Source organism: Alosa alosa, chromosome 17 (genome assembly GCF_017589495.1).
Source record: "Alosa alosa isolate M-15738 ecotype Scorff River chromosome 17, AALO_Geno_1.1, whole genome shotgun sequence".
Taxonomy (NCBI): domain Eukaryota; kingdom Metazoa; phylum Chordata; class Actinopteri; order Clupeiformes; family Clupeidae; genus Alosa; species Alosa alosa.
Genome location: NC_063205.1, coordinates 15,049,064 through 15,063,718, shown reverse-complemented (window position 1 = coordinate 15,063,718; position 14,655 = coordinate 15,049,064). Strand labels below are relative to the sequence as shown.

General features: G+C 48.7%; 1 protein-coding gene across 1 annotated transcript in view; it reads right to left on the bottom strand.

Moving 5' to 3' along the window:
- uhrf1bp1l (UHRF1 binding protein 1-like) overlaps positions 1-14,655 on the bottom strand; it is a 49,215-nt gene that overhangs the window by 5,755 nt on the left and 28,805 nt on the right. Inside the window, 14 exon segments of the mRNA XM_048268811.1 lie at positions 706-856; positions 1,232-1,386; positions 1,868-2,016; positions 2,536-2,616; positions 3,770-3,833; positions 3,877-4,013; positions 4,229-4,338; positions 4,712-5,427; positions 5,430-5,706; positions 6,517-6,710; positions 8,031-8,172; positions 8,823-8,932; positions 10,783-10,947; positions 14,031-14,114. Coding sequence (XP_048124768.1) covers positions 706-856; positions 1,232-1,386; positions 1,868-2,016; positions 2,536-2,616; positions 3,770-3,833; positions 3,877-4,013; positions 4,229-4,338; positions 4,712-5,427; positions 5,430-5,706; positions 6,517-6,710; positions 8,031-8,172; positions 8,823-8,932; positions 10,783-10,947; positions 14,031-14,114 — 2,535 coding nt within the window.

The window sequence follows — 14,655 nt, the reverse complement described above, 5'->3', positions numbered from 1 at the left end:
TGCCCGGCCGACCGACATCACCGCGCATGAGTTTCACAGCCCTGTGCCAAACTATGCCAATATAAAATCTTAAACATCGCGCCCATTGTAACTGCCATCGTTAATGCAGCAGAGAAAGATATGCTTTGGACACTAGTACTAAACATGTGCCTCGTCACAGTACTACGGATGGCCTTTAAACAAGCCCTGGCCAGTGGCCGCATCTACAAACAACTGGCGAAAACCCATGACCCCGTACCGCAACCATCATCGGGCGATGAAGACTCACCTGTGGATTTTGAGGCTATCAGTGCAAGCTAGTGGTGTTGATCTTTGGCAGCTTGGGGCATGTCCACAATCTTGTTTTCAGTGGGTTAAGGCTGGCAGGGCTCTCCAGCAGAAAAATAAAACAGCTAGCAAGTTTTGCTCCATATCTGCAGTTATAGGCAGCCTTGCAGTATGGCGCAGGAGATGTTTTTTTGTATCCCTGAATATCATTGAGTGACAAAGCCCTATCTTATCTCTTAAAATATTTGAATCCTGTCTATTGTAATATGATTTGTGGATTTAAATAAAGAATTATGTGTACACGTGTGTGTGTGTGTGTGTGTACGCATGTGTGTGTGTATATGTGTACATGTGTGTGTGTGTGTGTGTGTGTGTGTGTGTGTGTGTGTGTGTGTGTGTGTGTGTGTGTGTGAGATGTGTGTGATGTCGGACGCTTACCGAGGCTGCGGTTACTGAGATACTGCCTCAGGCTGACGTTGCCCAGCTGATTGGGCCGCACCTGCCCGACCTCCAGAGCCACCGCCGTGTTCTCCCCCCGCACGTCCAGAGAACCGCACACCGAGTTCACCTTCAGAACCAGAACCGACACCTGCAGAGAAACCCCCAGAACCAACACATCAGTGTCTGAGTAGAGTAGAACATATCAGAGGCAGTTACAACATGGCAATATGACCTCAATACAATCTCAGAAGGCGATGATGCACCCAGTGTGTCTCGTTCACATTGGCTAGTTTCACAATGAATGCAGAAATGCTGATGTATGCAAACATCACAATCAATATTAATTATTATTCAAAATGATCATATTAGTTATGCAAAAATATACATTTTGTAAATTATTTTCATATTTTAACACACAACCAACCATTATGAATGAAACATAAATGAAATCTTGCACACTGAAAGACTACAGATGCTCATCACACAGATGACAACACACACACACACACACTCACTCACTCACCAAGTCTTTGGTGGGCTCATCGATGCTCTGCGAGGTGGCACTGACGGCATCAGGCGAGACGCCGCCATCTGCAGCAGGCACCATCGCCTCGCTGGCACTCTCCGCTGTGCTGTGCTCGCTCAAAGCGTCTTTGAAGCCCGACATGGACACATCATCTGCGCGCGCACACAAACACACACACACACACACACGGGTTAACAAACAAAATGTATGTTCCCCTTTTGGCAGCAAACATGTGTGTAGAACAACATCAAAACAAAGGTATCACAGGCAAGCTGTGCTGTTGACCATGCTGTCTGCAGCATGCCACTATAAAACAAGGCTGCCACCTACTGGACAGCACTGCTGGTGCAAGTCAACAATTCAACAAGAGACTTATGAGGAACATACGTCTCCATTTAACATAAACTATGGGGTAACAACGCCTTTTCCTGAATGCATGAGTTGACTGTGTCCATGCAAGCCTATGTCTGTCTGTGTGTGTGTGTGTGTGCAGACATGTCTGTGTGTCTTCAATGTCTGTGTGTCTTGTTATATCTGCGATTGTACGTGTGCTCACAAGTGTGTGCATCTGAGTGTGTGTGTGTGTGTGTGTGTGTGTGTGTGTGTGTGTGTGTGTGTGTGTGTGCGCGTCACCTCTCTCCAACAGGCTGTAGGCGTCGCCATCCTCCATCATGTAGCTGTCTATGGAGATGTTGTCCAGCGACTGGAGAGATGGACTCTTCTTCATGTTCTTGTACGACACGGCGAAACTGGATTGGGATCGATCCCTCATCAGCCTGCCACTGCAACACACACACACACACACATAAAACACACACTCTGAAATGACCACATCAGGATGGAGAATTGCAGAGGCCCACATACACAGGTGTCTAAGTCACGTACACACAAACACGTCTTTGGTCCATCACAGAGGGGTTAGTCCAAACTACTGCACACTAGACTAGACGACGAGTCCTGCTGTGGGCAGTCATGCCACCACCACGGATCACCACGACAACACACAGATGGACACACAGATACACAATCACCCCCCAAACAAAAAATACTCAAACTCTTATTGGAGATGCATTTCATACTCACGACTGCACACACACTACCCACCACAACCAATTAAAAAAACTACATACATGTATGATACACCGCCATGCCTACACACCAAACATTCTCTCAGTCGCTCTCTCACACACACCAGATGATACCACGGCAACGTTATGCAGGCGTGCACACATACACATGTACTGTACGCATACACACAGACACATATGGGGCGACAGTGAAGTCCTGTAGGGGAGTCTTACATGTTAGATATGGAATATAAGGAAGCAGATCTGGTGTGGGGGGAGCTCAGAAGGTCAGACACCACTGACAAACTGCCTTTCCTTTAAAGAGCAAAAGCAAAGGACATGTGGACACACACACACACACACACACGCACACATGAAGCATTGAGCCATTGAGCATGGTCAGATACAGTATGTGTGTTTTAAATATGCCCGCAAACACCACAGTGGCAGACAAAGACAGTATGCTTTCCTTTCTTTTTTTTCACACACGCACGCATGCGCACACACACACACACACACACACACACACACACTGACATGTGAATGCATTGTCTCAGGCATTCACACAAAAACTGATGCAACACAAATGCATCTGTTACTGGGGATCCACTAATTTGAATTTGCTGATTTGATAAACTGCCCCATATAAGCATTTTATCATTTGTATGTTCCCTAGCAACCCAATATGTCAGACAAACACCATTCATGGCCAGTCCGATCTCCTGTCCTTAAGGTTCCTGTAAAAAGGGACTTTCATTATCAGACCCTTGCAGTTACTGCCAGTCTTATTTAACCTTTGGTCATCATTTCCTAATACAAAATGTCCACTGCGTTCACTGGTGATCTTACACAACGGTGTTATCATCAGCACTGCAGGGCATCCTTGAAGGACGCGAAGGGGCGGAGGGGGGGTGTATTATCATGCAGTGGACTGTGTGTCTGACCGTTTCATCAGCTCATGGTCAAGGCCTCCTGAGTGGGGCTCATTTGTAAATCCAGATGGTTAAGACCAGCACACTGGGGAGCTATGGAGATGATGATGACTCATTATGGGAGTCTAATGAAGGAACACCATTTCACATGCCAGAAGTATCGGCCAGTGCAAAGGATCAACGGATTCTCAAGACCTCACTACACTGACATAAATCCTTCGGCAAGAAAATTGACAATATAACCCTTGTGGGAGAGTGAGTGCTCTTGAATGCTCTTTCTGATACTGACTGACCAGAATGAGATCATTGCCCTGGCTCCAAGGAGATGGAATCAGAACACATTTTACAGTTGCGATTATTAACAGTAATTGATATATTAGTTAATATATTAGTTAATGAAATAGTTGATTAATGATAATAGAGCTATAACATGACAATACTACAATACAAACTGCTGTGAACAAATGATGATAGTACAGAATATCAACACTTAAACTGTAATATTCTAGGAGAAGCTCTGAAGGTTCCAGTCTTACCTGGACATGGACTGGGGCACGGCCTTTGTCCTTGTTCTCGTTCCAGTCCTTGGAGAGCGGGTCACTCAGGGGGTCCAGTGGCCCCAGCGTGTCCCCTAAGGGTTCACCCTGCTGGGCCTTGCCCTCAGCCGCGGGCCCCTGACCCTCCAGCACGGGCTCCATGGCCGCCTCTCTCTGGTCCTCTGCGCTGGAGCGCCTCGCGGTGGCTCCGAGGCTCGTCCGCCGCTCCTCCAGCGAGGCCTTCCTGCCCGCCGGCGAGGTGGAGGACAATGAAGGCTGAGGAGGAGGAGGAGGGAGGAGAGGCGCCTGCATTCCGTCGCTGGCCGGTGCGCAGAGGAGCTGCTCCACCGTGCAGGAGGAGGGCTTGGCCGCCCGGCCCCGCCCGGAGCCTGTCCCCCCCTGATGCTGCAGCAAGGTCGTGGAGGGCTGAGTGAGGTCGGAGCAAGCGGGCTGGCGCACCCTGTAAGCTGGGGGTTGGGGTCAGGCACGGGCTTCAGGAGCAGAGACACTTCGGCACTCTTCATCAGAACGCCCACACACACGCTGAATGGGGACGGGTCACCCTGCTCCTGATCAGGGTGGACAAAGGGCTAGTTACCATTTTACACCAGGCCTGCTTCTCACTTGGTCTTATTGGGGTGGAGTCGGGAGTGGGTAGTAATGATTTTATACCATGGCAGCTTCGACATGATCAGATATTATTATTATATTATTGCAGCAATTTTTATATTCTATTCTGTATGATGGAAATGCTTTTTAAGCCCATTTTAAAATAAATATTGCAATATCTAAGATAATGCAGGTGAATATATTGGAAGATGAACAACAATTTATAACACAACCAAACGCTATTGATGAAAAAAGGTCTTAAAACAGCATAACATGTAAAACTGTAAAAAAAAAAGGTAAAACTGCAAGAGGCTGAAAGGGCCTGTGTTATACCTGCTGTTGCGTGCTCTGCCTGTGGGTGGCGCCGGCGCCGGCGCTGGCGTTGGCGCTGCTGCGGATGCGCTCCATGTCCTGCTGCAGGGTCTGCTGCAGCTGCTTCATGGTGCGCTGGAGGCGCATGAGGAAGACGTACTGCGGGTGGTTGAGCTGCGCGCTCACGGCCTTCTGCACCTGCACCAGCACCTGCACGTCTGGCTGCGCAGGCGAGGAGGAGGAAGAGGAGGAGGAGGAGGAGGATGAGGACGAGTCTGCTCCGAGACTGTCCAGCGAACATGGCTTACGCAGGCCGTTGCCAGGCGAGGAGGAGGATGAGGGTGCTGATGCTGCGTTGCCCGGCGACGCCGAAGCAGCGGCCTCCATGCTGTAGTACTCCTTGAGCATCCGCTTCCGCTGCAGGCGCGCCGGGTCGGCGGGGTCGGAGACCATCGCCGCGGCGGCGCCCTTGAGCCTCTGCGTGTGCTGGGCGTGGCGCGCCGGCTGGCACACCCACATGGCCAGCGGGAAAGAGTCCACGAAGGGCGTGGGCCGGCTGCGGCCCGAGCCCGAGCCGGACCCGGCGCGCGCCGACCGCGCGCCCTCGAAGTCGGCCCAGAACTGCGAGAAGCTGGACGGCCCACGCCCGGTGGCCCGGCCGGGCGCCTTGAGCTGCCGGGCCCGACAGCGAGCGCCACCCCCCGGGCGGTAGACCCGTGGGAGGCGCAGGTCGCGCAGGCGCTGTGCCGCTGGAAGATCGAGTGCAGGACGCGGAAGGCGTCGGACGAACGCGGGAAGAGGGGATTGGAGGAGGAGGAGGAAGAGGAGGAAGAAGAGGAGGAAGAGGAGGTGAAGAAGGACTCCTCCTGGAAGGCCTGCAGCAGGGCCTCCAGGCTGGAGCGGGTGCAGGGGGGCGAGTGGCGCGTGTTGGTGGCCACCATCTCGGACGTCTGCACCGCCAGCTGCCGCGGGAGCTCCGGAGGGGTGTCGGGGTCCAGCTCAGCTGGGATCACCAGCTGCAGAACACACACCACACACACACACACACACACGCGCGCACAGACACAAACACGCGCACAGACACAGACACGCGCACGCGCCGCACACACACACACACACACACACACACACACACACACACACACACACACACACACACACAAACACAAACACACACACACAGACACAAACACGCGCACAGACACAGACACGCACATGCACACACACACACACACACACACACACACACACACACACACACACATACATCTGCTTAAAATACATAATACTTCCTCCGCCTACATGAGGTAAAAAGCCTACATGAGGTAAAAAGCCTACATGAGGTAAACTTTCACTTTAATCTATACAATTACACACAGTTAAATTTGAGGATTACTCCTGATAATCTGCTTCCAAAAATCCTAAGCAAGGTGTTTACTGGTAAGATGTTTACTTTTAAACAGCCTCTATCGTGGTTCATCTTCTATAAATGAGATGCATGTTAGGGTCTCCTGTGGCTCAGTATGGGCATAGTCTAGACACTCTGACCTAATTATGCTAACGGAGATATTGCAATTGGACATGGGCATGCTGGTGGGCATGCTCCTGACAACACACCCTGGAGTGCCTCAAGCTGAACACACGCAGTCTGTGTGTGTATGTGTGTGTGTGTGTGTGTGTGTTTGAGAGACGTGGTGGTGGTGTACCATAGGTCTTACTCCAGGAGGGTTTTTAAATCATGTGGTTTACCTTAGCAATATAACAGCTATTCTAAGGTAACTGTGTGTGTGTGTGTGCATGTGTGTATCCATGAGTTCTCCCCGCACCTTGAGCATGAGTCCGTCCACCCTGATGTCCACGTGCTCGTCGGGCTTCTGCGAGTCGTTGAGCTTGTAGAGCTGCATGAACTGCTCCAGGCTCTGACGCAGGTCCAGCGCAAACACGTTGAGCCACACCAGGCTGCGCGGGTCCACCACCAGCTGCAGCGCATTCAGCTGGACGTACAGGTTAGGGCACGGGACTGGAGGAGAGGGAGGGAGAGGGGGATAGAGGAAGATAGAGGGAGGGAGGGATGGAGAGAGGGAGAGGGAGAAAGAGGGGGATAGAGGGAGGGATGGAGAGAGAGAGAGAGAGGGAGAGGGAGAAAGAGGGGATAGAGGAAGATAGAGGGAGGGAGGGATGGAGAGAGAGGGAGAGGAAGAAAGAGGGGGATAGAGGGGAATAGAGAGGGGGATGGAAAGAGAGGAGAGAGGGAGAGGGAGAAAGAGGGGGATAGAGAGAGGGATGGAGAGAGAGGGAGAGGGAGAAAAAGGGGGAAAGAGGGAGGGATGGAGAGATGGAGCGTTGGGGCAGAGAAAGCAAGGAGTGAGGGAAATAGGGAGGGAGAGGTAGAGTGAGGGAGGAAAAAAGAAAGACACCACGATGGAGTGGAGCAAGGAGGAAAAGACCGACAACAAAGAGAACACATTAAATTAAAAAAAACATTGCAGGAGACAAAAAAAGAAAGGAAATAGCCAAAAACCGGACAAAGAAACCGATTACACATTTCACAAGGGAGGGCTCCCTTTTAGTTCCCCTAGTTCCCAGTGCACAGCAAAGAGGGCCGTTTCTCCACACTGGAACCCAGGGCCCGCGAGCAGACTCAGCGGGTCGGCCCTCTAAAGCTATTTGTGAGAGCAGCGTTTTGCTGAGACAAATATGGTCTGCTCTGATGTGCAGTAGGGAGATGTCTCAGGGGGAGAGAGGGAGAGAGAGAGAGAGAGAGAGGGGGAGTGGAGAAGGGAGCGAGGCGTTCTTGTGGAAGCCAACTCAAAAGGCTCGGCTAGCTAGGAGACTGGAAACAGAACAAGCAGTGTTATTCAAGCGGCCTACATCTAGGAGCCTTCAAGTAGAGCCAGCACGGGGAACAGAAGACGGGGCTGAGAAATCACTTTCAACTATGGAGGGATGGGATGAGAGAGAGAGAGAGAGAGAGAGAGAGAGAGAGAGAGAGAGAGAGAGAGAGAGAGAGAGAGAGAGAGATAAATTTAAACTGTGAAATATACACCAACTAGTAGCTCAGGGTTAAACTTTTATGTGAAATTGTGCATGTAAAAGTAGCTGGGATGACCACACACACACACACACACACACACACACACACACACACACACACACACACACACACACACACACACACACACACACAGCTGGCCTAGGATGCAACTGAAATTAACAACAAAGGCGATTCCTCACATTGTTACCCCTGCTTAAAAAAGCTGGAATGAGAGTGGCCACGTATGCACATTAAAAAGCAGTGATCCACAGGAAGTATGGGGTGCTGAAACAGGAAGTGACGTACTGGGGTAGTCTTTGCCATCGGGGAAGTAGTACTCAGTGAGCTCGGCGTGGATGGCGGGCATCTCCTGCGGCAGGTACAGGGACTTCTTATTGCAGGAGATCATGGCCTTGGGGCTGGAGCGCCGCTGGTCTGCAGTGGACACCTACAGGCAGACCGCAAGAGAGGGACTGTAAAGGCTGTGTGTGTGTGTGTGTGTGTGTGTGTGTGTGTGTGTGTGTGTGTGTGTGTGTGAGAGAGAGGAAGAAAGAGACAGACAGAATGTGATAAAGAGTGAGACAGAGAGAGAGACCGAGAGAGAGAGAGAAAAAGAAAGAAAGAAAAGAAAGAAAGAAAGAAAGAGAGAGAGAGAGAGAGATGAGAGAGAGAGAATGTGAGAGTGGGAGTAGAAGTTTTCAGCTCTAGCCTGTTTTTTGCAAAAGGTGGTCATTTATTTATTGAGTGTGGGTGTATGTGTTTGTGCATAATATAGTGACGGCTTCCCAACACAACTGGCTTAGTCAGAGCTTGCAGATGTATTTTTGAGTTGTGTCTTTGAGATAATTGAAGTTGGTGTAAATGTGAGGGGGATGATAAAAGCTACTTTCTGTGTTTTTGTGTGTTCTCTTCTCACCTGTACTGTGTGTGTGTGTGTGTGTGTGTGTGTGAGAGAGAGAGTGTCTGTGTGTGTGTATGAGACTGTGCCTGTGTGTGTAAGAGAATGTATTCGAGTAAGTGTTTGCAAGTGTGATGTGCTATGTGCCTGTGTGTGTGTGTGTGTGTGTGTGTGTGTGTGTGTGTGTTTCGTCTCCTTACCTGGTAGATGCTGAAGTCGGCCATGCGCAGGACGAAGGAGCTGGACATGAGCTGGGTGCGGGGCGTGGGTGGAGGAGAGAAGCTGGTGCTGGAGCTGGTGGAGATTTTCCCTGCGGAAAACACACACACACTCAGCGCATCACCCTCAGCGTGTCCAGCATGGCCACTCCACACCAACGTGTGTGTGTGTGTGTGTGTGTGTGTATTGAGGTGTTTGGGGTCAAACACTTTTGGACAGTATTTACTGAGGGGGAAAAAGTACTTTGCTCTTGGGAGAAGTATCTTAACGGAATTCAACAATAAATTGCATTTGAAGCCTTACCAATGTAAAAGACCACGTTCCTCTTAGTTGCCCAAGATACTTCCAAATGTGCTTCACCTGTATGTACAAGTGTGCCTGCGTGTGTGTGTGTGTGTGTGTGTGTGTGTATCAGTGTGTGTATGAACACGCTCAAAGGCACACACACTGGAGAGCTAGCTACCTGGCTCTAGGCACCAACAGCAGGGCACTGGGTCCCTCACTTGGAACCCCAGAACACCTCCAACAACAACACCACCACCACCACCACCACCATCCTCCTCCTCCTCCTCTCCATCATCCTCATCATCACCACCATCCTCATCCTCATCCTGCCCAGTGTGAGTAGCAGCTCCGCTGCCCGGGGAGGCCCCCAGCAGACGCCTCTGGGAGGCGGGGGACACACACGCGGCGCCTGGACCTGACAACAGAACCAGCGGGTGGCTCACCACACCTGGGGTAAGAGCTACGGTATCACCACATCACACACACACACACACACACAGGTCGCGTGCCGAGAGAAGAGGAAATGGAAGAGGCTGATCGGAATAAGAGATGAGAGGAGAGATACGACGAGAGATACGACCCGCAAGTGTATGGTGATTTGATCAGAGTAAGTGGTAAACAACATATTAGAAGAGCCCTGTGAAACCATAGGGTTCTTCTATTAGGAGTTTTACCGCTTACATCAAGTTAACTTACCCAGATAAGTTGCCATAGATTCATGATTGAAAACCCCTCCTGGAGTAAGACCTATGGTACACCACTACCACGTCTAGCACTCACACCACCACAGTCACACCCACACACCAGCACACACACTAGCACGCACACACATACACTAGCACACACTAACACACACTAGCACACACACACACACACTAACACACACACACACACAAATAGATGTCGAGAGAAGAGAAGGGAAGAGGCCAGGTGGAAAGAACATGAGCTACACAGGACTAAACCAGGTCTGAGTGAGAGTCTAGTGTTTACTAAGGCCTTTCATATCGAACTTGACATCTGACTTGATATCTTATCATGAAACACAAGAGTTATATTCAGGGGGATTTTGATGGAGGTCACATGAAAAGGATTTTCTGCAAGAAATTGCTGCTATTACCACTGTGCTACTAGGCCACTGACACTTTACTGGAATGTAAAGTTGATCCAGGCAGCTACCACTTGACCAAATGACACCTTGCTTTTTGCCTTGCTTTCTTATGAGAGAAGTGTGGTGGTTTATATGAGAATGTTTCTGAGCAAAATGCCTACTATTTCTCTCTCAGACCATCCAAGGTGTGCCTTTATATCTTTAGGTTTGATAACGACTGATCACAGATGACAGGATGGACAGATGAACAGACAGATTGTTATCTACTATTTATAACTGCATTTGGAGCCGCTGTGGGAACCCAGTTCAGTCCTGGCACAAGCCCCAGGCCTTGCCTGACAAGTTGTTCAGGGAATGAAGGCGCAGTGCCAAGAGTGTCCAAGAGAGGCCACTGTTTCACCATCACAGGAAAAAAAAGTCCACCGTTTTGGAAAGTGTGACAATCGCAGATGAAAGTGTACGCAAAACCACACGCCAGAAACTGCAACACACCCACATCTGTGGTTCATGAGTACAACCGGCGAATCAGAGAGCGGGAGTGGTCTTACCATGCTGTGGGGAGCGCTGTGATTGGTCGCTGGTGCTCTGGTGGTCCTTGAGGGCGGTCTTCAGCAGGTCCACGTTGGTGCGGAACTCCTCGAGGAGGTTGCGGGCCCAGCCCTCGCGCGTCTTCGTCGCCTCGCTGTAGTGCATCCAGTGCAGACAGCTCTCGCCTGAGCAGCACAGGAAGGAATCAGACAGAGCACGGTCAAGTCAGTTCAACTAAACCAAGACCACACACAAGAGCAGGGAAGATCGCTAAAAAAAACATGTGAAAAACATTAACAATATGTAATGCATGGACAGTCATTTGTATGCCTGTCTGTATTCATGTATGTGTTTCTTTGTACCCTTCATGTTATATATTGTGTGTGTGTTTTTTATCTGGACTTTAAGTCTGTAAATAAAGCTATAAAACTTACTGAAAAATGAATAACAAATCACTCATTCAAAGTTAAACACCAGGGACTAAAAATGAGTTTTTAAGGTGTGATTTAGCTCATTCTACGGTTTAGGGGCAATTACTGCAAAGGCCCGCCCTGTTTCTCGACCTTGATGGAGCGCACAAAACATAATTTTAAAATGTCTCCTGAAACGTCCAGACTAGTGAAGAACGGTGAGCACAGGGGTGGCGTGCTTTCGTTTCTGAGTTCTTGTTAGAAGGCACCGAGGCGGGCTGCAGCATTTTGAACTAACTGAAAACAGGAGAGGGAGGAGCAGCTACCAGCCCACAGCACATTACAGTAATCAAAACAGGATGAAATGAAGGCATGGAAAAACCTTTTCAAAAGTATTCAATAATAAAAAAGGGTGTGACCTTTAATAAGAGCCTTAAATGGAAGAAGCTAGATTTTACCATAGAGTTTGTTTGTAGTTGTTGTTGTTGCTCCATTTGAAAATCTGAATCAAGAATTACACCTAGATTTATTGATGTATGTTTGACCTATGGTTCCAGGGAGCATGGGTCTATGCTTATATCACACTGGGTCAAAATATCAGGACTTTTTGTTTTTGTTGAAGTTAATGGCCACCCAAGCTTTGATGTCTTAAAAACACTTAAGAGTATGTGTATATTTGTGTACATGCATCTGTGTACACTTGTCACTTGACAAGACAGAGAGGGCCAGTGTGTGTGTGTGTGTGTGTTTATGTAGGTGTGTCTGTTTTTATACATTGGTTTGAACAGGCATGGAAATATCCAAATAAAGTGATACCAAAGGTATTTATGTCGGTATGCGTGTTTGTGTGTTTGTGTGTGTCGGAGAAAGAGAGTGAATGGGTGTGTGAATATGTGTGTGTGTGTATGTGTTTGAGAAAGAGAGTGAATGGGTGTGTGAATATGTGTGTGTGTATGTGTGTGTGTGTGTGTGTGTGTGTCGGAGAGAGAGTGAGTGGATGTGTGTGTGTGTGTGTGTGTCGGAGAGAGAGTGAGTGGATGTGTGTGTGTGTGTGTGTGTCGGAGAAAGTAAGTAAGTAAGTAAGTAAGTAAAGTAAGTAAGTAAGTAAGTATGTATAAGTATATATACACTCTTTTGATCCCGTGAGGGAAATTTGGTCTCTGCATTTATCCCAACCCGTGAATTAGTGAAACACACTCAGCACACAGTGAGGTGAAGCACACACTAATCCCGGTGCAGTGAGCTGCCTGCAACAACAGCAGTGAGGGGTTAGGTGCACTTTAGCCGTGCCTACTGGTCGGGGATCGAACCGGCAACCCTCCGGTTAAAAGTCCGAAGCGCTAACCCGTAGGCCACGGCTGCCCCAAAGAATGAGTGGGTGTGTGAATGTGTGTGTGCGTGTGTGTGTGTGTCGGAGAAAGAGAGTGAGTGGGTGTGTGAATGTGTGTGTGTGTGTCGGAGCATGTAGCCCTAATTCACTCTGCAATGTGCACAAATGTACTCTGCACATTAGCTTACATCGTATGCATGTTAAAAGTGACAAAACACATTAACACATGATAGCTATTTGGGTCAAGCTTGATTCTTGATGACATTGCACAGGGTAGAGATTCACTTTACACTTATTTTTTGTCAAAGTCCCATTGGATAAATACATCAGCTAAATGACTAAAAGTATGTAAATGTAACATTTGGTGGGTTGTGTCTGGGAGGGAAAGGATCATTCAAAGCCGCTTTGGGGAGGATTTGATGAAGAGCTCATCCATAACTGCATCACAGCAACAGAAAAGCTCAGAATGATGTTAACACATGCAAAGCTGAATTAAGTACTGCTGTGTGCAGCCCGTGTGTCTGCACGTTTTAATGGTGGTGAAGAAGCAAGATGGTTAATTTAGAGTTTAGTGTCAATAAAATCTTATCCTAAACCTATAAAAGAAACAGACACTGCACCAGTGAGTGACTTCATTACAGAGTGTGTATGTAGTCATTACATACACACACACACACACACACGCACGCACGCACGCACGCACAGCATTTCACACCTAGCACTACACCATGCCTGCAGTCAAGGCAAATGTTTTGTCAGTACAGTCATCTGATACAGCGTGTGTTAACACTGCAGCTGAGTTTATTACACCCGGTGCACACACACAGAATCGGAACACTAAGCACGAGGGCTGTAACAGCACTGGTCTCATTAAAACACCATGGTGACCGTCAGCTATGCCCGACCAGCACTGCAATAACACAAAATCCCAACAGTGCTTATATACCTTTGGGGATATGCGTAGGAGGAGAATCGGACAGCAGACGCACATAACATCGGCTACATTCCTTAATTTGCTGGATGACAAGGGAGATTTGCAGATCAGAAGGAAGACGTCTACAAGCTGAAATTGGTGTGTGTGATGTGAAGACTCATGAATGCATGTAGGGCTTGAGTCACTGTGGTCTGACGGCTGATGCAAAAGCAGTGCAACTGAATGGAAAACTGATGAAGGTTGTGTGTTAAAACTAGTGCAGCTGTCAGCCATATTTCCTGCTCACGCCAGCAACTTACCTGAGATCCAATGATAAGGAGTTTCACTAGTCCGCCTCTGCCATACTGGTGTTGTTTGGGTGTGCTGACCACATTACACTTGTCAACACAAATGTGAACTGTAGTCTGATCAACAATGATCAAATAGCAAGGCAGTGGGTGACCTCTGCTCCTAGTGGAGTCGGCCCGGAATATTTTTAGACCACTGGACTCAGACCATTAAGCCATTAAGATATGCCAAGAAAATGTGGACGGCACTAAACAGTTATCGTCCACATCTGTAAGGCCTCATGGGAAGGTGGAGGTGTTTGCTTACCTGCCCTGTGGAAGGGGTAGTAGTCCAGGGTGATGGAGCTGAAGGAGAGCTGCATGGCTCCGCCCGTAATGCCCTTATTCATCACTGCACACAGACATGGAGAGAACACATCAGGTTAGAGATGAAGAGAGAGAGAGAGAGAGAGAGAGAGAGAGAGAGAGAGAACACATCAGGTTAGAGATGAAGAGAGAGAGAGAGAGAGAGAGAGAGAGAGAGAGAACACATCAGGTTAGAGATGAAGAGAGAGAGAGAGAGAGAGAGAGAGAGAGAGAACACATCAGGTTAGAGATGTATAGATAGAGAGAGAGAGAACACATCAGGCTAGAGATGTATAGAGAGAGAGAGGAAACAGACTGCATAATAAACACTGGGAGTACACACACACACACACACACACACACAATGGCAACACACAGAATGCCCATAGATGTGGATGTGTTTACAGATTAGTGCATATTGTTTTAATACATGCAAACAAACAGATACACTCACAGATGCACAAACACACTCTGGAAAATCCTAGCTATGCCCACACCCATAGTCAGTTTCAAACACACATAATATCGAGGGATATCAAACCCTTCCACAGTCCACACAGAAACACAAGGGAAGACTAAGGGCAGGG